The following is a 22,718-nucleotide window of genomic DNA, read 5'->3' as shown; positions in this document are numbered from 1 at the left end:
TTCTATCATTATCTGCCATTACTCATTACTGTTAACTGAATCGTACGCCGCTTTGAAATCAATGAACAGATGGTGAGTCTGCAAGTTGTATTCCCGGAACTTATCAAGGATTTGTCGCAAGGTAAACATTTGATCCGTCGTTGATCGGCCCTCATGAAAACCAGCTTGGTATTCGCCGACGAAGGACTTCTCCAGCGGTCTCAATCTGTTGAACAGAACACGCGACATTATTTTGTACGCCGAATTGAGGAGCGTTATTCTTCGGTAATAGGCGCACTCCAATCTGTGTCCCTTCTTATACAGAAGGCAGATGAGGCCCTTCAGCCAGCTAGCAGGCAATTCTTCTTCCTCCCATATCCTGAACAGAGTACGGCGAAGTAATTCGTACAACTGATCATTACCAGGCTTGAAAAGTTCGGACAGGAGCCCGTCTTTTCCAGTAGCCTGACAGTTCTTTAACTCCTTGATAGCTCTTCTAACCTCACCTTGCGTCGGGGGCTCCACTACTTGTCCATCGTTGCTGATGATCAATCTGTTCTTAGACGCGCTCGTTCAACTTTTTCCGTTCAACAGTTGATCAAAGTGTTCTTTTCACCTGTCAGGCACCAAGATTTTGTCTGTAAGCAAGTTGCCTTCACGGTAATTTAACATGACGAGAGATGGCGCTGTTTTTCTCCGTACGTAAAATCTTCGCATATCATTTTGTCCCATGCGGTTGCGCCTCAGTAATAATATCTTCTTCATACTGCTTATTCTTTCTGCGGTGAATTATTTTCTCGGTTGCTCAACTCAGGTAACTCTAAATCGCTCAGCGTGCTAATATAGCACTATTATACAGCTAATATACTCCATATTAGCAATATTATAGCCCTATAAGCCCAAAAAGAGAATAAGCTTCCCTGTACACTGGTAAAAGTTGGACATTATTTCTGTACCATCTCTATTAAATAGCGGTTTTGTGGAACTTGAGACAATATATTCGAATATAGGGTAAAAGCACCGGTTTTGGCCAGCCTAAGAGAAAATGTCAATAAAAATTAAATGGGAAGCCGTATTTATACTACAAATATGTCTAATGCAAGCTTTCAATCCGTATCATGTGTGTAAAATATCAAAACTGAGCTAAAACCATTTTTTCGCTTTGAAAATCCCGTTGGTCAATATAGGCCAACGGAACCAGTTTCAGCCATAGATTTAACTTAGGTTCCTAAATTAGCCAATTGCATTGATTTCTCATGAGAGTGGTCAAATTAGGAGTGCCCTGGCCAAATTAGGTGTATGGGAGTTAAAATTATAAGCAAAATGAATTGTTTTTCTTATGTTTTGAAGCAATTTGAACGAGTAAATGAATGTAGCTCTATGATATGAATGTGATCTACTGAACACAAAAGGTTTCATGTTGGTTGGATATGTAAAACGGTGTATAATCCACTATGGCTACAACCGGCGTATGGTCAAAACCGGTGCTTGTACCCTACTGTTCATACCGCCATTTATTCTAGCAAATTTTCTTTAGAAATCTTTGGCAAAATTATGTATAGTAATTTAAAAAAAATATATTTTAGGGAATATTATAGGAAAACTTCTGCGAGAAATCTTGAAAAGATTTCCATGTACTTCCTTTTTTGAGTATGCTAGATGGAATTTGTACAAAAGAAATTAAGTAAGAATCTTTGCAATGAATCCTGGTGTAAATGTTTAAAGATTATGAGTTTGTAATATAAATTCCAAGCTTATTCTTTACAGATTTACCGAAAATTCCTTCGTGTTTCCTTCTAAAAACTTCCCGTTATGCTTATACCTCCAGTAATTTCCACAGGGATTGTTCCGAAAACTCTTCTGGATTTCCTCCGAGGGATTTTAGAAATTCTTACAGTGTTTTTCTTCAGTTGCTACTCAAGGTAGGATCCCCGAAGATTTTTTCCAGGAGAACCTATTATTATTTGCTTATTTGGTTTTACATCAATTGGCTTGATAAAACCTCACCAACAACAATTCGCCAATTCACTCGGTTCATGGCCGCATCTCTCCATCCTCGACTGCGACCCACGCTCTCCAGGTCCTGGTGCACCTGGTCAATCCACCTAGCTCGCTGCGCTCCACGCCTTCTTGTTCCGACCGGATTCGTAGCGAACATCATCTTTACAGGGATGTTGTCCGGCATTCTTGCAACATGCCCAGCCCAGCGTATCCATCCTGCTTTAGCTACCTTCACGATACTAGGTTCGCCGTAGAGTTGAGCGAGCTCGTGGTTCATCCTTCACCGCCACACACCGTTCTCCTGCACGCCGCCGAAGATCGTCCTTAGCACTCGGCGTTCGACAATCCCAAGAGCTTGCAAGTCCTCCTCAAGCATAGTCCACGTTCCATGCCCGTAGAGGACTACCGCTCTTATGAGCGTTTTGTACATCGTGCATTTGGTGCGGGGGTGAATCTATCTTGACCGCAGTTTCTTCTGGAAGCCATAGTAGGCACGACTTCCACTGATGATGAACCTTCGTATTTCCCGACTGACGTTGTTGTCAGCTGTCAGGATCAAGGATCCGAGGTAGACCAACTCGTCCACCACCTCGAAGGTATCCCCGTCTAATGTGACACTGTTTCCTAGGTGGGCACTGTCACGCTCAGTTCCGCCTACCAGCATGTACTTTGTTTTCAACGCATTCACCATTAGCCCGACTCTTGTTGCTTCGCGTTTAAGGCGTTTCAAATTTTCTCCCGATAATGTCCATGTCGTCCGCGAAGCAAACAAATTGGCCAGATCTCGTGAAAATCGTGCCACGACTGTTAAGTCCGACTCTCCGCATGACATCTTTAAGCGCAATATTGAACAACAGACACGAAAGTCCATCGCCCTGTCGTAGTCCCCGCCGAGCCTCGAACGAACTGGAGTGTTCGCCCGAGATCTTCATGCAGTTTTGTACACCGTTCATCGTTGCTCCAATCAATCTTGTGAGCTCCCCGGGAAAGCTGTTCTCGTCCATGATCTTCCATAGGTCTACTCGGCCGATACTGTCGTATGCCGCCTTGAAATCGATGAACAGATGATGCGTAGGGACCTGGTACTCACGGCATTTCTGGAGGATTTGCCGCACGGAAAAGATCTGGTCCATTGTCGAGCGGCCGTCAATGAAACCTGCTTGATAACTTCCCACGAACTCGTTTGATATAGGTAATAGACGACGGAAGAGAATCTGGGATAGCACTTTGTAGGCGGCGTTTAGGATGATGATTGCACCATAATTCTCTCACTCCAGTTTGTCGCCCTTTTTTTGCAGATAGGGCATATAACGCCTTGCTTCCACTTCTCCGGTAGCTGTTCCGTTTCCCAGATTCTGACTATCGGCCGATGCAGACAAGCGGCCAACCTGTCCGGGCCCATCTTGATGATTTCGGCTCCGATACCATGCTTGCCAGCGGCCTTGAGCTGTTGAATGGCATTCTTAACTACCCCCATCGTGGAAGCTGGTTGGTTTCCACTGTCCGCTGTGCTGACGTAGCCATCGCTTTCGTTGTCCTGAACTTCTGTGCCTGTGTTCTCTGCGCCATTCAGGTGTTCATCGTAGTGCTGCTTCCACCTTTCGATCACCTCGTGTCCGTCCGTCAAGATGCTCCTATCTTTATCCCGGCACATCTCAGCTCACGGCACGAAGCCTTTGCGGGATGTGTTGAGCTTCTGATAGAATCTCCGCGTTTCTTATGAACGGTACAGCAACTCCATCTCATGGCATTCCACCTCTTCCAAGCGGCGTTTTTTGTCCCAGAATAGGCGGGTTTGCTGTTTCCGCTTCAGTCTGTATCGTTCCACGTTCTTTCGCGTACCATGCTGTTGCATTGCAGCCCGCGCTGCATTCTTCTTCTCTTAAACCTCCTGGAACTCCTCATCGAACCAATCGTTTCTTGAACTCCGTTCCACATATCCGACAATGCTTTCGGCAGCGTCGTTAATGGCTGCTTTGACTGTCCTCCAGCAGTCCTCAAGAGGGGCCCTATCGAGCTCGCCCTCATCTGGTAACGCGGCTTCAAGATGCTACGCGTACGCATTGGCGACATCCGGTTGTTTCAGCCGCTCGAGATTGTGCCGGGGCGGGCGTCGGTACCGTACATCATTGATGACGGATAGTTTTGGGCGCAGTTTCACCATCACCAGGTAGTAGTCGGAGTCAATGTTAGCGCCACGATAGGTGCTGACGTCGGTTATGTCGGAGATGTGCCGTCCATCGATCAAGACGTGGTCGATTTGCGATTCTGTCTGCTGAGGTGATCTCCAGGTGTACCGATACGGGAGGCTTTACTGGAAATAGGTGCTACGAATGGCCATGTTCCTAGAGGCGGCAAAATCTATCAGTCGAGAACCTACAAAAGTTTATTTCAGAAATTTTTGGGAAATTCTTCAAAAAATTATTTTTAAAATCACCAGTTCTACCTTTTTTTTTCTATATCCACAGGTACTTCAACAGTTTCTTCACAAATCCTCTTAGGAATTGTTCTAGAAATTCTTAAAGGAAACCTGTAACGATTTTCCCGGATTTCTCATGTAGTATATTTGATAGTTTTGAGTTATTTCTCAAATGAATACAACATGGATTTTTTAAAAATTTCCTATCAGGAAATGTTACAGAAATAATGCCAGAAATTCATTATTTCACATATATCTCCAGAGATTATACTCCAGGTTTCTAGTGGGTTTTGGAAAAAGTAACAGCATAATAAAGTAATTAAAACAGTGTTATGTGACTGGGTATTATGATTAAAACTTTACCATTTAGATTTCATGAGGTTTTACTCGTAAGTCCGTAGAAGAAATTCCAATAAGAACTACTAAAAAATGACTTAGAAACACGTCGATAAACATCTTTATTTTTATTTTTAAACAATTCCTAGAGATATCTATAATCACCGGAATCATTGATAGAGAAATTGATAAAGGACGTTTTTGCAAAATGTCTGATGAAATCTCAGGAGTCAAAATACGTCATATTTGAATCATTCCTTACTCAAAGGTTCCAATACCTACCACCAAGATGGTGAAGAAATGGCTTTGTGGATGCATAAAAAAATAACGAACGAATATATGAAGGAAACTGGAAAAATACTAGAACTAGTGTCTGTTGAAATTTCTTCAGAAAACCTCAGGAAATTATTCGAAGTTGTGTTGAATTAAATTCAAGATTTCGCTTATTGTGATCGATCTTATTTCATTACATATATATTCAATTTTAAATGACTTTACATACAGTTATTCCGGTTGTTCCAGCAAATATCTCTTTTTTCGCTTTCTTTATGATATAAAATTCTGTTTATGGTGAATATATCTTAAAGCGATAATTTTTCATGAATACTTTGTATGAAGCACTTTCAGAACTTTCAATTATGCACATATTTGCTGAAGGCACCAAAGAGCTATCTCGAATATTTTTCAAGTTATGGACAATTTTCGGTTAAGAAACATATTATTTTCAAAATTTTGTCTATCTTTTCAAACAAAAAACGTCCTCACAGTTTTTTTCACCATAAACAGACAAGGAGATAATCTTTCCCATGCCGATAAAAGATTGAAAATCCGTTTGCGCCTTTCGGAGATATCGGCATTTGAAAACAACCATTTTTTCGAAGAAAATTTTTGATAACTCTGTAACCATAAGAGATAGAACAGTAGTTTCTTCGGCAAAAAGTTCGGCAAAACACTTCATGTCTCAGATTACTACAATGCAGTATCACAAAAAAGGGGCTTTTTACCCTTGTTTCTAGCTCTAGCACTACTATTTTTGCAGAAATATGTGGCGCATTGTTAACTTTCGCAAAATCATGAAATACAGATGCATTGAGTTAAAAATCTCTTGATTTTGCGTACTGATCCGTAATATGTCACAATTTGAACCATAATATGAACATTAATCCATAATATTATACTCAAAATAGCTTACTATTCAAAGTTCCAATTTGAAACGATTCAACTCGTGCTTTAAAATTACAATTTTACGTTTTCCATGTTGTTTTATTGAATTTTGATAGGTTGGACTCCACATTATTTGATCCATAACTGTGGGGTTATGGTACAATAAGATTTTGATTGTCTTTTTGGAAAAAATGCAATGAAATTGCATCTTTCCGTATTCTAAATTCTTCCTATCGTTTTCATTTCTGCCGCAATCAGCTTCCAGATTCGTCTCGCATTTAACGGCTTACTGTGATCTAGGGGGTGCGAATAAATATCAACAAGTAGCCAGGCTGCTGCCAAGCTATAATTTTTATCAAAATGATCCGAGTATGCCTAGAACTGGGCGGGCATTACTTCGTCACGATAAAAAAATGTATATAATTTAGATGACACAAAAACGATCAACTGTTAAAAAAACTTTAATTTGATCTTGATGATGCGTAAGTTTTTCAGAGCTTTTGTGAAATATATTTTTAACTAACAATGATTTCCTGCAAGACAAGCAAACAAACAACGGTTAGCACTGGTAGAAAAATTTGTGTTCAAATTGAATGACCAAAATGTTCGAGACCGCACCCTTCAGACTATGATATGTGAGTGATCAAAATACAACATAACAACGCTATGATAAAATGTTTTACTAGAATATATAGATCTACGGGCTTCTCCCTCTATCCCTTCAGCATGATGGAATATTTTAATTTCCTTTGAATGAATTTTTGTTTGCCATCAAAATTCAGCTCAAACATATACACACAATTCTTTTTGACCGAACAATTATGACATTAGCTTACAGTGCAGCGAAAACAACACAATCAAAGGAATCGCCGGGCGTCGCTCGCACATTAATGCGCACAAGCTTTTTTTTCTCAGCACGTTGGATTGAACTTTGTTTACATTCTCAATTTTACGCGGTCGTTGAGGAAATTTCTGTTCTCAGTAGTGAAAATAAGTGCCCGACGAAGTAAGTCACACCGGGAGGGTGCGTTAAGAAACTTGTATCATAAAGTAATGTCACTGGTGTTGATCGCTTAGTATTTCTCTCAAATCGTATTCGTCCATGCAATTTCGGTGAAAAAGTGCAAAGTAGATAATCGAACTGAAGTTGCTTATCAAAATATATTAGTTTTATTGCATTTTTGGTGTACAAGTGTACGAAACATGACAGCTTACACAAAATTACTCTTGGAAAACGAATCTTTGTTGCAGGTAAGTTGAAATATCCGCCGTTGTGGAACATTTTAATTTTGATACAACGAATAATAGCGCTTACGACGAAGTAGAACGAAACCCTAATTGAAAGAAATCCCGTTGTGCATCTTTTGGAAAATGAACACTTCATAATAGGTACTTACCATTGAATCACATTCGATACTCCATAGTCATTCCAAATTCAAACGCGATATGATAGAAGGCAAGGGAATGTTGTCATCACTATATAATTTCGAAGCTCAACAAATCAAACGATAGAAGGATTAAAATTTCAATTCATCGCAATTTTTTATTATTCCTATTTTATGTACAAAAATGATACACTCAGTCGTCACCTTCTTTCTCTCTCTCTCTGTACAAAATATACAATGTTAACAACTGGCTCAAGTGTATTCGACTTATTGGCATTACAGTTAAATTGTCTATACCGCTTCTATTGATCACTTACTGCTAAAATGTTCCACTTTGTTTTCGCTAGGTTTTAAATAATTCGAAACTGTGGCAGTGACCAATCTTTCGGCTGCCTGCTGCTCGCGCTTCTAAATACTATTCAACAGAATCTGTTCAAATGACTAGCGATTTTCTCTCGAACAAGAAAACCGAACAAAATCTACCCTTTTTTTCTCGTCCACTATGATACACAATTATTATAAAACCTGTACAAAAATATTCGTATCTCTATCTTTCGTTCATTCATTGCGTCTCCTGTCGTTCATTGCCGCTATCTCTATACACAACAGTCTTTTATTTCTATGGTCTCTCCTCGGGGGGTGCCCTCACCTTACTCTCCTCTGAGCACACCCTGCCTGGACTATTTGCTTAGGTTTCCTCTCTTCTTCCATTCGTGCTTACGCTAGTCTATCACCAATCACAGCGCACCCATCACTCGCTTGCTTCTTCCATTTTCGCTCATCCAGCAATTAGGACGCTACTCGCTCACAGCACCACCTGATGCCCTAACCTGATCGTGTTGATGAAGATCACAAACAGCGCCACCTTGGACACAAGCGTCGCCGTTCCGGACTGGGCCACCCCCGCTTGCGTTGAACTGCGGATCGATTTGCTCCGCGCCGCGCCCTCGATCACATTATTGCTGTCGTCCTCCTCGAGCAGCGTCCAACTGGGCACGTTGGTTTCCCGCTCGGTGACGAACCGGTTGATGCTGTTGGCGCCGGTACTGCTCGTCGCGACGCCACACGTGGGCGTCGGTCGCCAAATGCGCGTCAGATTCGGGGCGTACGCATCCATGTTGTCGGTGCCCTGTGTGGATTGGGGGAGAGAGAGAAGGTGGAGAAGATGATTAGTTTGCTGTCAATTAGGGCTCTGCAGGATCAAACACTGGAACGGATAGGAGACTGGCAATAGGGGATTGTTCAATTACTACGTAAGCACTTAGGTGCGTAGAAGATTTTCTAGAAGAGGAAACACATGTAGAATTGAGAAATACCCTGAAGACCATTCTTACAATGAAACCCTGTCATTGATATTGATTTGCGAAATGTTTCAAATCGAATGTTTGGCTTTAATGTCTCCATTAATAATAAATAGACTTATTGGGAATCAATTTCTGCAAGTCCGGAAAAAATACGCTTACGTAATTCTTAAACGCGCCCCTTAGAACAAAAGTTTCCCCGAGCTCAACCCTACTCAATTTCAATTTGCCAGCTAGCGTGGGGTTAAACTAGTGGTAAAACTATCGGCACAAGTGGTTTCCGGGCGGCGGCGGGAGCAAAGGAAATCTCAACATTTGCATAAAATTGATTTATAAAGTACTTTGCCAAACTATTGTATAATAAATAATCCTCTTAGCGACTGGGTTTTGCGGTGTCTCCCCGGGAAGGCAGCATGCTGAAAATGAGAAGCAAATCGAACAAAAGCATTCGGAAAGTTTCTGGCAAAGTTCGTCGAAGTGGGAGGAATTGCTTTTGTGATTTTTGACGACCGGGGGGAAATTCATTTTCTTTCTGTGTCAATAGGGTCAAGATGTTTTTCCGGAGCAAAATGCTAAAGTTTTGCGGATTTTGGTTTGGCTCGAGGGCTCAGTGTTTGATCTTTGAGCGTAGCGGTTTTCCGAGGATCTATAACTTACCGGGATAGGGGTGTTCCGGGCGCTCCAACAGAGAGGCTTGAAGGCACCTTTACGTATCACGTATTGGAACGCGTTGAAGTTTACTCGCCAATCGTAGGAGAGTAGTCGTTCCTCGAGAGTCATCCCGGCGATTTCCGGCGGCGATGCTATCCGGATTGGGTTCGCACCGGGGGCCAGCTCGTTGATTCCAACGGCGTGTAGCACCGTCGGTAGACTAGGTATCGAGTGGCAGGATGTGAGCTCTTTCTGACGAGGGTAGTACAAACTGAGCACCAGGCAGGTTTCATCTCGGGAGGTGTAACCTCCGAGGGCAATCGTCTTTCGCGACGTGCTATCGTAGGAACATTCAGCGATTAGTCGATCGCCTGGCAGTGCCTTAACTGGACTATGTAGTCTTCGGAACTCCTGATAGTTGGAGTCTACGTTCAGGTCGTGCGCGATCGGAGGCATCTCTTCGCGGTACCTGATCTGCCTCAGTCGGACTTGCTTTCCCATGTGGCTGGTTTGCATCATTACGGCGAAGATGTTGATGCCTGGGCGCGGGAACGCTCGCTGAGTGCATTCCTCAATGCAGTGACCTTCCGATACGACCTTCTCTTGGCCGGGTGGGATGATGTGACGCCAGTTGGGTTGAATTCCAACCGAGAGGACTCCGGCATCGTGCTTGCGCAGAGTGGTCGAATAGTACAGCCGTAGACCGGAGTTGTCCATCCGGGGACGCATGTCGATGGAGTTGCTCTGGAAGCCCATGTAGTGCGTTTCCATCATGTAGAAACGGGCCTGGTAAGAATCGAGCGGGTAACCGGCTTCCAGTGGGAATGTGAAACCCTGTGTTGAAGAAACGGAAAAATGTTGTATGAGTGCTCGTAGAACAATAAATAGATACAGAAGACAATTCACGTTATCATTTAGAACAAAAATACGGAACGAATCCCAGGATGCATGTCGAAATTTTGAAGTTTTCTACATAACCTGTTTGCACCTCTCTACAAGAATTATCTCGTCTGTTCCATTAAGTGAAGGAGCACTTTCATTGTGGTGTGCTGTCATAAATATCCTTAAAATAATAATTATCACAGCACACTTCATAATACTCATCAGAATTGAATATTTCAGCAGAAATTATTCACCCTTGGCAGGATTTCCTGTTCTTCTCAACTCGTTAAAATAATTATAAACCTTCATCCACGAATATGTTTTATTCATTCCAGCTTTCGCCGTGATAACGGATACTCTCACCAAGCAGTCATCCATTCAAATGAATGAAATCAACCGTGTCTAGCCGCTATACGAACCGAGTTCTCCCGAAACCAAAAAAAAATAGTATCCAAAATAATCCATTTATATTTCATGCTCATCGCAGAACAACAGAAATATCCAAACAAACTCGCAGCCTCAGAACAAAAAGCGCGAAACAACGCACTTCACCTAGACAATGAGAGACCCCTCCCTCCCCCATCTGCCCCCTGTCACAACACAATACTACACATAATGGGGCATCAAACACGGGTCCGGGGCCAAATTATTATTATTCCAAAACAGTTTTTAAACGACCTGGTCGTGGAGCTCGCTAACACCACACCACATCATCATCTCCGAGTGCGCCCCATTATATTTTCACAGTCGAACGCGCGTCCGTCGTCTCCTTCGGGCTACTCGGAGTCATCGTCGTTGACTATTTACAGTTCTTCGGCGACGACAGCGACAACGAGACGTCCATGGATGACAGATTGATGCCATCAGCGAGAGCGCGCGAAAAAAATACGAATCATAATACGAAAGGTATGTACACCTAACATATAATACAAACATTCGTTCTGTTCAGATTCATGGGCGTAATCTAAGAAGGGCAGAGGAGAGCCATTGCCCTTCCTTGATTTCATCAGGTATTCTCTCAGAAATTTACATACAATTTTTCCCCGAAAATCTCTCATAAAACCCTACGAGAAATTAAATTAATTGTTTTGAAATTATTTCATTATTTTTCGCACACTTCTCGTTGAACTTTACTAAAGGACCAAAGATTCTCAACTCTCTCGCTCTCTTTCGGTTATTAAAGTGCAAAACTAAAGCTTGCAAGCATTGAGAATCTTGCAAAAAATCGGGAAAAATCTTTCAATTATTTATCAAGAAACATTCAGAAACACTGGAGGTATTTTCAAAAAGACTGTGAAGTATTCGATAAAGAACTTTACTAAGGACATCTGCAAGCATTTTTTTAGGCAAGGAATCCAGGAAATGTGGATTGGTATTTTTCAAAGTATTTCTTTCAAAAATCCTCTAAGAATGGCTGCCGAAATCCTACAATGAATTCAAGGAATTTCACTGAAGACACCTTGAACCATTTTACTAGGCAAGGATTTGCTGAGACTTTTCCAAGTTTTGAAATCTTTTAAGAATCACTACAGATTTCCTTCTAGGAATGTTCCTATAATACTTTAGATACATAAATAGCTTCAGGATGCTTTATGGCATTCCTTTAAAGTAGTTTAGGAGCATTTTTCGAGATGCTTCTCTCAAATAGAGATAAAATCATTTTATTTTCGATTTCGTGAAATGACTCGAAAAATATCGAAATAAAAATATAAAAGTGTTCTTACAACGAATCCTAAAAGAGTTTCTCCAGAAGATTCTCAACAAATTCATCAGAGGTTTTTCCAAAAGTGTCATGAAAGATTTTTTATGAATTTTCCTTGAATAATTTTGAAAAATGTCTAAAAGAACTGAAAATTATTACAAGAAATTAATTTTATTATTAACAATTTTAAAATTTCAAAGCATTTTTTTTTTTCAAGATTAGTTCAAAAGTTTCAATCTATTTTCTATGCAAATGTTCCACAATGAGTTAATCCAGCGATTTTCCTAGAAATTTATTATATGTTTTAAGGGCTTCACAATTGAATTTCACTGTGGAAGTGATAATGAAAATAAAAGCTACGAAGCAGGCTCTGCCCAGTAGAGACGTAACGCCAGAGAAAAATCAGAAGATACATGACGAACTTTGCGTATGAATTCTTTGTGGGACCATTAGAAAACAAATATAATGAATTCCTGTGGTTCATAGTCCTCTAAAGAGATTCTTAGAAAACCGTTTATAAAATCGTTATGAACTCCCTGAAGAAATTCCTGCAGGAATACTATGAGGACACTTGCGAAATAGGTCCTTGGAAGAAAATATCTCAAACTGTTGATTCTTGAATTTAAAAAAAATTGAAAAAAATCAAAAACTACTATAAGAAGTTCTTGAGAAAATTGTTGATGACTTTGCGGGAAATAATATAAGAACATAATATCAAGCTAATTCAAGGCTTAATAGCCCTTGCAAACCATATTAAGTCATAGTCAACCACTCTAAGCCGTTTCAAGCCGTATCATCCAATTTTTAATCATTTAAGACCATTTTAAATCTTATCAATACATTTCAAACCATTTTAGGCCATATTAATCCATTTCCAGCCATCTTAAGCCATTTAAGGCCATTTTCAGCCATTTTAAGCCATTCAAAGCAATTTTAAGATATTTTTAGCCATATTGAGTTTTTTACGCCATTTTCAGTCATTTTTAGCCATTTTGACCCATTTTAGACAATTTCTAGCAATTTTACGCCATTTCAAGCAATTTTAAATCATTTAAAGCAATTTTTAGCCATTTTAGCCATTTTAAGCCATTTTGAGTCATTTGAAGGCTATTTCAAGCCATAGTTAGCCATTTTAAGTCATTTTAGGCCATTTCAAGCCATTTTAAGCGATTTTAAGCTAATTTAAGCCATTTAAGCAATATTAAGTCATTTAGAGCAATTTTTACCAATTGTAAGCCATTTTAAGTCATTTTAAGCCATTTTAAGCAAATTAGAGCCATTTTAAGGCATTTTTGTTTATTTTTCGTTATTTTATGCCATTTTAAGTCATTGTAAGCCATTTTGAGCCATTTTCAGCCATTTTAAGTCATTTTAAGCCATTTTAAGCAATTTAAAGCCATTTATAGGAATTTTTGGCTATTTTGAGCCTTTTCTGGCCACTTTAAGTTATTTTACGCCATTTTCATTGTGAGCCATTTTAAGCCATTTTCAACCAAATTAAGTCATTTTAGGCCATTTTAAGTGATTTAAAGACATTTAATGCAATTTAAAATAATTTAAAGCCGTTTTAAGCCATTTTAAGCTATTTTATGCAAGTTTTAACCGTTTTAAGCCATTTTAATACATTTAAAACAATTTTAAGTCGTTTACAGAAATTTTTAGCCATGTGAAGGCCATTTTTAGGCGATTTTCAGACATTTAAGCCATTTAAAGCCATTTTAAGTCATTTAAGTAATTTCAGCCATTTCAAGCCATTTTCAGTTATTTTAAGCCATTTTAAGCTACTTTAAGCCATTTTAAGCCACTTTATGCCGTTTTAAGTCATTTTAAACCGTTTTAGAATCAATTAAAGAAATGTTGAGCCATTTTGGCCATTTCAAGCCATTTTTGGCCATTTTAAGCCATTTTAGGCCATTTTGAGCCATTTTAATCGATATAAAGACATATATATATGTAATGCAATTTAGAGCCGTTTTAAGCCGTTTTAGGCCATTTTAAGCTATAGTTAATTCTCCCTTACTCGATATTCCGTATCTCGATATCGAGTCAGAGAATCATAGTAAAAGTTGGTTATCATGGCTACCTTGATTATCCCTTGGATCGCATTTGCACTTGTTTTATGTTCTATAACTCGATACCTCCCTAACTCGATGGTCCCTTCAATATCGAGTAAGGGAGAGTTGACTGTATTTTATTCTACTCTAAGCAATTTTTAGCCATTTTTGATCGTTTTTAGCCATCTTAGTCATTTTGGATTTTGGATTTTGGATTTTGGATTTTGGATTTTGGATTTTGGATTTTGGATTTTGGATTTTGGATTTTGGATTTTGGATTTTGGATTTTGGATTTTGGATTTTGGATTTTGGATTTTGGATTTTGGATTTTGGATTTTGGATTTTGGATTTTGGATTTTGGATTTTGGATTTTGGATTTTGGATTTTGGATTTTGGATTTTGGATTTTGGATTTTGGATTTTGGATTTTGGATTTTGGATTTTGGATTTTGGATTTTGGATTTTGGATTTTGGATTTTGGATTTTGGATTTTGGATTTTGGATTTTGGATTTTGGATTTTGGATTTTGGATTTTGGATTTTGGATTTTGGATTTTGGATTTTGGATTTTGGATTTTGGATTTTGGATTTTGGATTTTGGATTTTGGATTTTGGATTTTGGATTTTGGATTTTGGATTTTGGATTTTGGATTTGGATTTTGGATTTGGATTTTGGATTTTGGATTTTGGATTTTGGATTTTGGATTTTGGATTTTGGATTTTGGATTTTGGATTTTATTTTGGATTTTGGATTTTGGATTTTGGATTTTGGATTTTGGATTTTGGATTTTGGATTTTGGATTTTGGATTTTGGATTTTGGATTTTGGATTTTGGATTTTGGATTTTGGATTTTGGATTTTGGATTTTGGATTTTGGATTTTGGATTTTGGATTTTGGATTTTGGATTTTGGATTTTGGATTTTGGATTTTGGATTTTGGATTTTGGATTTTGGATTTTGGATTTTGGATTTTGGATTTTGGATTTTGGATTTTGGATTTTGGATTTTGGATTTTGGATTTTGGATTTTGGATTTTGGATTTTGGATTTTGGATTTTGGATTTTGGATTTTGGATTTTGGATTTTGGATTTTGGATTTTGGATTTTGGATTTTGGATTTTGGATTTTGGATTTTGGATTTTGGATTTTGGATTTTGTATTTTGGATTTTAGGTTTTGGATTTTGGATTTTGGATTTTGGATTTTGGATTTTGGATTTTGGATTTTGGATTTTGGATTTTGGATTTTGGATTTTGGATTTTGGATTTGGAGGAATATCTGAAAGAGTTCTTGAAAATGTATCAACTGAACTCTGTTTGGAAGAAATCCTTGGAAGAACTTTTTATTGGAAACAATTAAAAATTTTGGAGTTATCATTTCATTATATGCTGGCGGAATATTACCTCGAGATTTCCTCAAATGATTTCTTCTTTCAATGAAATCTACAGACTTTTTCCTATCAATCCAAAATCCTTAAATAAATCCGTTACCTAGTCGAGAAGACTCGCATTTAAGACTGCACTTTATAAACTGTAGTATGATGAGAATTGTTCACGGATTGTAACGTTTCATGCAAATCGGTGCTGTTACTTCAATAGGGCCTAACTGAAATGAGCGATTTCTCTTCATCGATCCTCTCTTTCACAAATAACTTCGCTAAATTAGATATCTGTAATATTTCTTGTTATTGAAGTGATTCTTCATCCTACAGCACAGAAATATATTACGAAAAGAGAATAAGTTTTCTGCAATAACGCAAAAAGAGCAACGATGAAGAGAAATCGATGAATGCAAATAAGCCCAAGTGAAAAAACAACACAGAAATATATGGATTAAACCCATTAATAGGATGTATAAAATCTCAAAAATTGTTCTTTTTATGAGAAATCGGTAAATTGGAGGTCGTTCGCCCCCCTATTGAAACCCAGGCTACGCTCTCGCTCAGACCACGACTGCCTGCGAGTCCGAGATGAAATGAAAGCATAATAATGAAGAATTCATAATCGTGAAAAAAGCACTTTGAATGAAAACAATGATAAATTTTTCAAACGGCGCGCACATTTGCGCGTTATTTGGAATACTGAATAGGCTGCCGTAATCTCGGCCGCAGAGTCGCTCGAATCGGACGGATGACGACGAAGGCCCAAGCGACGACAACTGCGATTGATGGGGACGATTGTTCCAGTGTTCCCCCCTGCATCGGTCCCCCGCGTCTTATTCGGATGGCCGTAACAAAAGGGAACATTGTTCCACCGTCATCATCACACACCACACACACGTTCGTTCGGTCATCATGCATCAGGTGACACGTGATTTGTCTTCTACAGCAATGCAGCAGCATGTTCAAAATGGAACTTACCTCGGAACCGCGGGACCAGGCGGCCACAATCGAGTTGCAGGTCAGTAGCTCCTTCTCGGCCTTCATGCACGATCGGCCAAACTCGCGGGACATGATCTCCAGCTCCGGCGTCGAACCCTGGCACTCGTACAGAACGATGTGCTTCATGAACGGTAGATTCGAGCGGGACTCGATTACGGGCTCGTACTGAAAATACAGAGAGAAAGAAAGAAAGGAAACAAACGATCATCGTCATCATCGGTTTTTCGGTTTCGGGCTCTCCCGTTTCCCATCGCCGGATGGATTGCGGGATGCAAAAATATTTCGGCTTCGATTTGACTGCGCGCCGCCGAGCGCTGATCTCTTCCGAACAGTCGTCGGGAGAAAATCGGAGCAATGGGAAATAAAGATTGTTTTGACGTAGGACTACGTCTTTGTTTTCTATATTGGGGTGCACTTTAAAAGTACGGAAAATGAGACATGTAACGAAATTAGGGGAGATTTTGAACGTTAATAACTCAGTTGTTTATGAACCAATTATTACGATTTTAGTATCATTCGATCAGAAATGTATCTACGCATCGTTAGTAATATATCCGATAAGTGAATTTTGTTGTTAAACTATTGAAAATTTGATAAATGTTGACCCCTTTCTTATCCAACCAATCACGTTCGAGCACTTTTCGACGGTGTCGCTTCCCACTATAAAAGCAAATGGTCCCTGCTTCTTCCCTCAGTCTTCTTTTTGCGGTCGGACTGTGAACACGACCGGGCGAGTCATTCTCGCTTTGCTTTTGCACCCGCGTTACAGTCCAATTTGTGTCGTCGGAAGAGGAAGACGCAATATTGATTTGCGGCGGCGATGACGATGGCTTGGGCGCTTCTCCGAGCGGCAGTAGTCCGAGCGTCCAAGCCATCGTCATCGCCGCCGCAAATTTATCCGCGCTCCCAGATTTCGACTAGTGATCGGTGGTCCAGAAGCAAGCCCGTTAGGAACCAGAAACCAGAAGCCCCCAGAGTTGCTGATCCGAGGAGATGCTGCAATCGAGCGTCGGACTGGTGAAATCGCTCAAGCTTTCAAGAGTGAGCATCGTTTCCTGATTTCGACTTGTGCCCGGGGATCCAATACCCGTTGCTGTTGTGCGCCATCCACGTCACGCACCATTTAGCTGGTTCGTCGTATAAGCAAATTCCCCGTTTGACCATGGCAATCAACTGATAACATCCCGTAGTGCTATTTATCTGTAACCGTATCGAGGCTAAGAAAGCCATCGGCCCTTGTCAGGGCCATAATATTTGTGGAAAAGAGTTGAAGGAATAATATTTCCAACCTTATTACATCTTATATAATATCAATCAATCTTGCAGCTTCGTACAAAATTTGATTTGTCATGAATAATTGATGGCACGACAATTTGAGACTATTCGTGGACGCTGCTGCAGTGCCGTCGGGGTGAGTGCTCAACATTTCACAACGAATTTAAACTGGAGTGGCACATCCAACAGTGTCTTTGATTTGCCATATTTTATGGGAGCACTTCGATTATGAAAATTATCACATGTAACAAAATTGCGACATGTTTAGAATGGTTTTGAACAGACATTTTGATAGAACAATTTTCACCATTTTGGCACGCATTAATCAGAAATTCACCTTCATACTAAAGAAAACTATTGATTATCAATAGCTAACTATAGAATCCAGCACTCCCGCAGTGCTATTTATCTGTGACCGCATCGAGGCTAAGAAAGCCATCGGCCCTTGTCAGGGCCATCAAATTTGTGGAAAAGAGTTGAAAGAATAATATTTCCGACCTTATTACATCTTATATTCCTCAATCAATCTCACAGTTTCGTACAAAATTTAATTTGGCACGACAATTTGAGACTATTCTTGGACGCTGCTGCTGTGCCGTCGGGGGGAGTGCTCAACATTTCACAACGAATGTAAACTAGAGTGGCATTTCCAACAGTGTCTTTGATTTGCCATATTTTATGGGAGCATTTCGATTACGAAAATTATAAAATGTAACAAAATTGCGACATATTTAGAATGGTTTTCAAGAGAAATTCTGATTGAACAGTTTTCATCATTTTGGCACCCATTAATCAGAAATTCACCTTCATACTAAAGAAAACTATTGATTATTAATAGCGAACTATAGAATATTTAGTAAATGTCAAGCATTCCAACTATTCATGTTTGATAAATTTCTCACGCATTATCATTTTTCGCTTTTTTCAAGTAATTCTAAGCCCAAAACATTATTGACACATACCCATTTTCCAGATTGGTCGACTAGAAGAGAAGAGCACGAATGGGAGGAGCATCATCTGCTAATCTAAGGGATTAAAGCATGCTTCCTTCGCCGGATTCGGTTTCATTCCATTTTTGCTTTCGAGCTGGTAAGAGCTTCTCCGAACCTGCTTAGCGAGGAGCACCTCGTAGCCAAAAGCCTACTGAGCTGTTGATCAGCATCTGGTTTATGAGATTTCGGCTCGTGATAAACTCATCTGTGGTGCAGTCAAGAATCAAGCCCGTTAGGCATCATTACTACTATTATTAGACAAATCGAGCGTCCGGCTTGTGGTATCGTTCAAGATTTCAAAATTAAGCTAAGTTTTCAGATTTCGACTTCAGCCGTTTGATCTAATACCTGTTGCTGATGTGTGCCATCCACACCACGAAACATTCAACTGGTTCGTCTTATAAGCAGAGAACTTATACAAATTTCTACACTTGCGTTGGGGATTCTTCGTTCAACCATGACAATCAACTGATAACATCCTGTAGTGCGATTCATCTATGACAGCATCCGAGCTAACAAAGACTTTGGCTCTTTTCAGTGCCACCAAATGTGTGTAAGAGAGTTAACAGACTTCCGACTTTATTTATCACATTGCCAAGCAATGAATAATATTTCTCTCAAACAAAGCGATGACTGAAGCTTTCATTATAATTCTCGAATAACTTCTTTCCAATGCTATCATATATTTCATAGGAGGTTACTAATATAATTTCAAAATGATCATACAACCTGAAGTGAAATTTCACATTTTCATAGATAAATATGACGAATTCATCGGATAAAGATAATGTATATTTGGGACATGATTAAACGTACACTTGGCTGCAAATCGTTATATGCATACATATTCACGAAAGTTTCGAGCACTGAAAACAATATGAAGTCAAAACGAGCAACAAGAACGACATCAAATTCAGTTAAATTAACCATCGTGGTCCTACGTCACCAGTTCGTACAACCCCATAGGGATGTACCCTTATAGTTTTTAATTGTTTCGAGATTCGTGAGAATCGACTTAATTAATGGCGATGGGGATTCGGCGGGCGGTCGTCGGGAATGGGAAATCGGTGCTGCTGCTGCTGCAGCAGCAGCAGTAGCATAAACTCTTCTTCTACAACAGAAGAAAACATAATAAAAACGATTAAAGTTTATGTTGCCCGGGTTGGCTTGGGTGCTGAACCCAGAAAGTGGAAGCTTGTCTTCCCCGTACGATTGAGGGAAAAGTCTCAATTGGTGAGAAAAATTTCCTCTCAGTGGCAGCGAGTGAGTTTTATGAAGATATAAAAATTAGACTCTTTATGGCCAATTGGTGGTAGAGGTAGGTGCGGTACTGTTTGGAAAATAACTAGCTACCATTGTTGGAAGTGGCTGCCATACTTAAATCTGGGCTTGGATCTCTGTGATGGTCACTGACCATACACATAGAATGCACAAATGGAGGACAAACTTTACATTTTCAGCTTCTTACTCTTTGTCAATATAAGATATATTAATTTGATAAACGTTTATTAGAATTTTCAGTTGTGTTCATAATATATAACTACAACTTTGACAAAGTATTTCACATTAGGGATGAGGGGTTTTTGCATATTTTTACAAAGAACGAAGAAATTCTTACACATTCACAGTGTTAATTTTTGATGTAACCACATACATCCCAAATACCGTTTTGATTCATATTACGGACACTTAAGGCCTCAGTGAAGTAAAACTCAACATAGAACATACAAAATAAACCATTATGTATAATTTTTCAGCGTTATCGAGCGTCGGAAACCCTTAAATTTCAAATGATGGGTAAAGAATACGCTTCCGCTAGTTGAATAATTTAAAATAAATCAAAATGTGTGGCCTTTTCATGATTCTTATTCCGGACGCTTCCTCACTCTTGCTTCATATTGCTTTGATTCGAATTTCGGACAGCTCATGAAAATCATTAATAGAAAAGTCAAATCATCAACAGAAATCGTCGAACCACTAAAGATAAGTCTAAGGCAGTAGAGCATTAAAAATTGGCTTACATTTTTATGGAAAAAACTTAATAAAACGACCCTTGGAAGTAAGAACTTTTGAACGGCAAAAATTGAAACATTTCGTGTGAAATGTTTCCCATACAAAGTAGAGTGCTCGGAATTTGAGGCACGTGATCTAGTGGAAAACATCATTAAATATTCGAACGACTGGCTTGGCTCAATCAAAAAAAAAAAATACAACAAGCAATCTATCTAGAAATTCGGCTTGTGATTTTTGTATCGTCATTTTCTTCGAATTTTTCACTGAGTTCGTGCCATACCGTTTTGATTCATATTACGGACAGCTTCAAATTCCGGACACTCTCCTTTGTATGGGAAACATTTCACACGAAATGTTTCAATTTTCGCCGTCCAAAAGTTCTCACTTTCGAGGCTCGTTTTATTAAGCTTTTTCCATAAATATCTTTGCAAATTAATAATGCCCAACTATTTTAGACATCTCTTCAGTGGTTTGACGTTTTGAATTGATGATTTGACTGTTCCAGTAATGATTATCATGAGCTGTCCGGAATTCGAATCAAAGTGTCCGGAGTATGAGGCAAAAGTGAGGAAGTATCCGGAATAAGAATCATGAAAAGGCCAAACATTTTGATTCATTTAAAATAATTCAAGTTGCGGGAGCGTATTCTTTATCCACCATCCGAAAGTTAAGGGTTTCCGATGCTCGATAACGCAAAAAAAAATCATACAGAATAATTTATTTTGTATGCTCTATGCTGGGTTATACTTCACTGAGGCCTTAAGTGTCCGTAATATGAATCATAACGGTACCAGCAATCAGGATTTATCATTAAAAGAATTTACATTCATTTAACTGTTGGATTCCGGTGGTAGTTCGAAGAGGACTGCGTTAGTCAAAAAGTTCCCAGAAAAAAAACATGCATTTCGTAGGAATTTTAGAGAGCATTCTTTGAAGATAAAACGGCGGTCTTCTGAAATTTGCGATTGCGGTTGCGAAAATATTAATTTGGTTCTCAGTCAATAGCTGAAATACTGCTCAAATTTGTCAAAGAATTCACGAAACACTTTAGTACCGTAATCCAGATGCAAATTGATATTAGTTATTTAGAACCTTCTGTTATGTTATCTTTAACATTCCGGTTATTGTCAAACTAATTTTGGAAAAATCATTTCATCGCTTTTCGCCTATCTTTTCAGTATACTTTATTGATTTTTGATAGGGAGCCTTTGCCGGTTATAGACCCTTTGCGTATTATGGACCCGCTACAGAAAAACATAAAATTAACACATAGAGCAACCTTATTCCCATGAAAATCCACCGGGGGAACTTCGATCGCATTGTTAGTCAGCAGTTTCAGACAAAATATTTGGTTTGAGACGCATAAATACAGATATTTCAACAGTTTTGTAAATGAAATCACACAAGAGGGTCCATAATACGTATGTCCAGGTGGGTCCATAATAGGCACGTCGGCAGCGAGCCGGATTGCATGGGAATCAAATAGAGCGTCCATAATAGGAAACGTCAAATTTGTAAACATTCCTATTATGGACCCCGGGAGGGGTCAATTACTTACAATTACTTTACAATACAATTACTTTACCCCTGTACCTATGCGCATGAACTAGCGTAGATGCAGGGGTATATCCAGTCTACCATGGGCCAGTTGTAAAAGCAACATCCATCCCTTATACACTGAGGGTATCTGTTAGACCCAAGCAGTCATCAGGTTGATTCCTTGTGTGAGTGCAGCTGATGAGTGATACTGAAGCAGCAACCACCGGCGGCCAATCAAGCTTAAGCTTTTGAAATCACATTTTGAAAATTGGACAACTTAAGAATTTAATTTTCAATACATATACCGAGTAGATGTTTTCATTTTTTTTATTTGTCTCACTTTTATTAAATGGGAAACGAGTTTCAAGAACTTACGCATCCAAAATGAATGTTGGTCACATTTTCTTTTTTTATGAGAATGGTCAAGTCATTAGACAAATTAAGTGTACAACAGTTGAAATAGTAGGGAAAGTTTATTTTCTTTTAATAATTTTGAATGAATAACTAAATTAAGTTCCATCATGGGACTGTGGCCTTCCAACTGCCAAATGGTAAATGATGCTGTGCTTTGTAACTCAGTGTATTATCACTTTGGGAATTAGAGATGAACCTGTACACGGCAGGAAATCCCCTAATAAAAAATATTCAA

General features: G+C 39.2%; 1 protein-coding gene across 1 annotated transcript in view; it reads right to left on the bottom strand.

The window, feature by feature from the left end:
• Positions 1–7,416: 7,416 nt before the first annotated feature.
• Positions 7,417–22,718, bottom strand: part of LOC5570660 (MOXD1 homolog 2) — an 82,300-nt gene continuing 66,998 nt past the window's right edge. Inside the window, exons 5-7 of the mRNA XM_021849706.1 lie at positions 16,230–16,415; positions 9,243–10,070; positions 7,417–8,413 (exon numbers count right to left, since the gene is read on the bottom strand). Of these exons, the coding sequence (XP_021705398.1) occupies positions 8,090–8,413; positions 9,243–10,070; positions 16,230–16,415 (1,338 nt within the window). The 3' untranslated portion in view covers positions 7,417–8,089. The remainder of the gene's footprint in view (positions 8,414–9,242; positions 10,071–16,229; positions 16,416–22,718) is intronic.

The sequence above is a fragment of the Aedes aegypti genome, chromosome 3 (assembly GCF_002204515.2).
Source record: "Aedes aegypti strain LVP_AGWG chromosome 3, AaegL5.0 Primary Assembly, whole genome shotgun sequence".
In the NCBI taxonomy this organism is placed as follows: Eukaryota; Metazoa; Arthropoda; class Insecta; order Diptera; family Culicidae; genus Aedes; species Aedes aegypti.
This window is presented reverse-complemented; position numbering and strand designations above follow the sequence as displayed.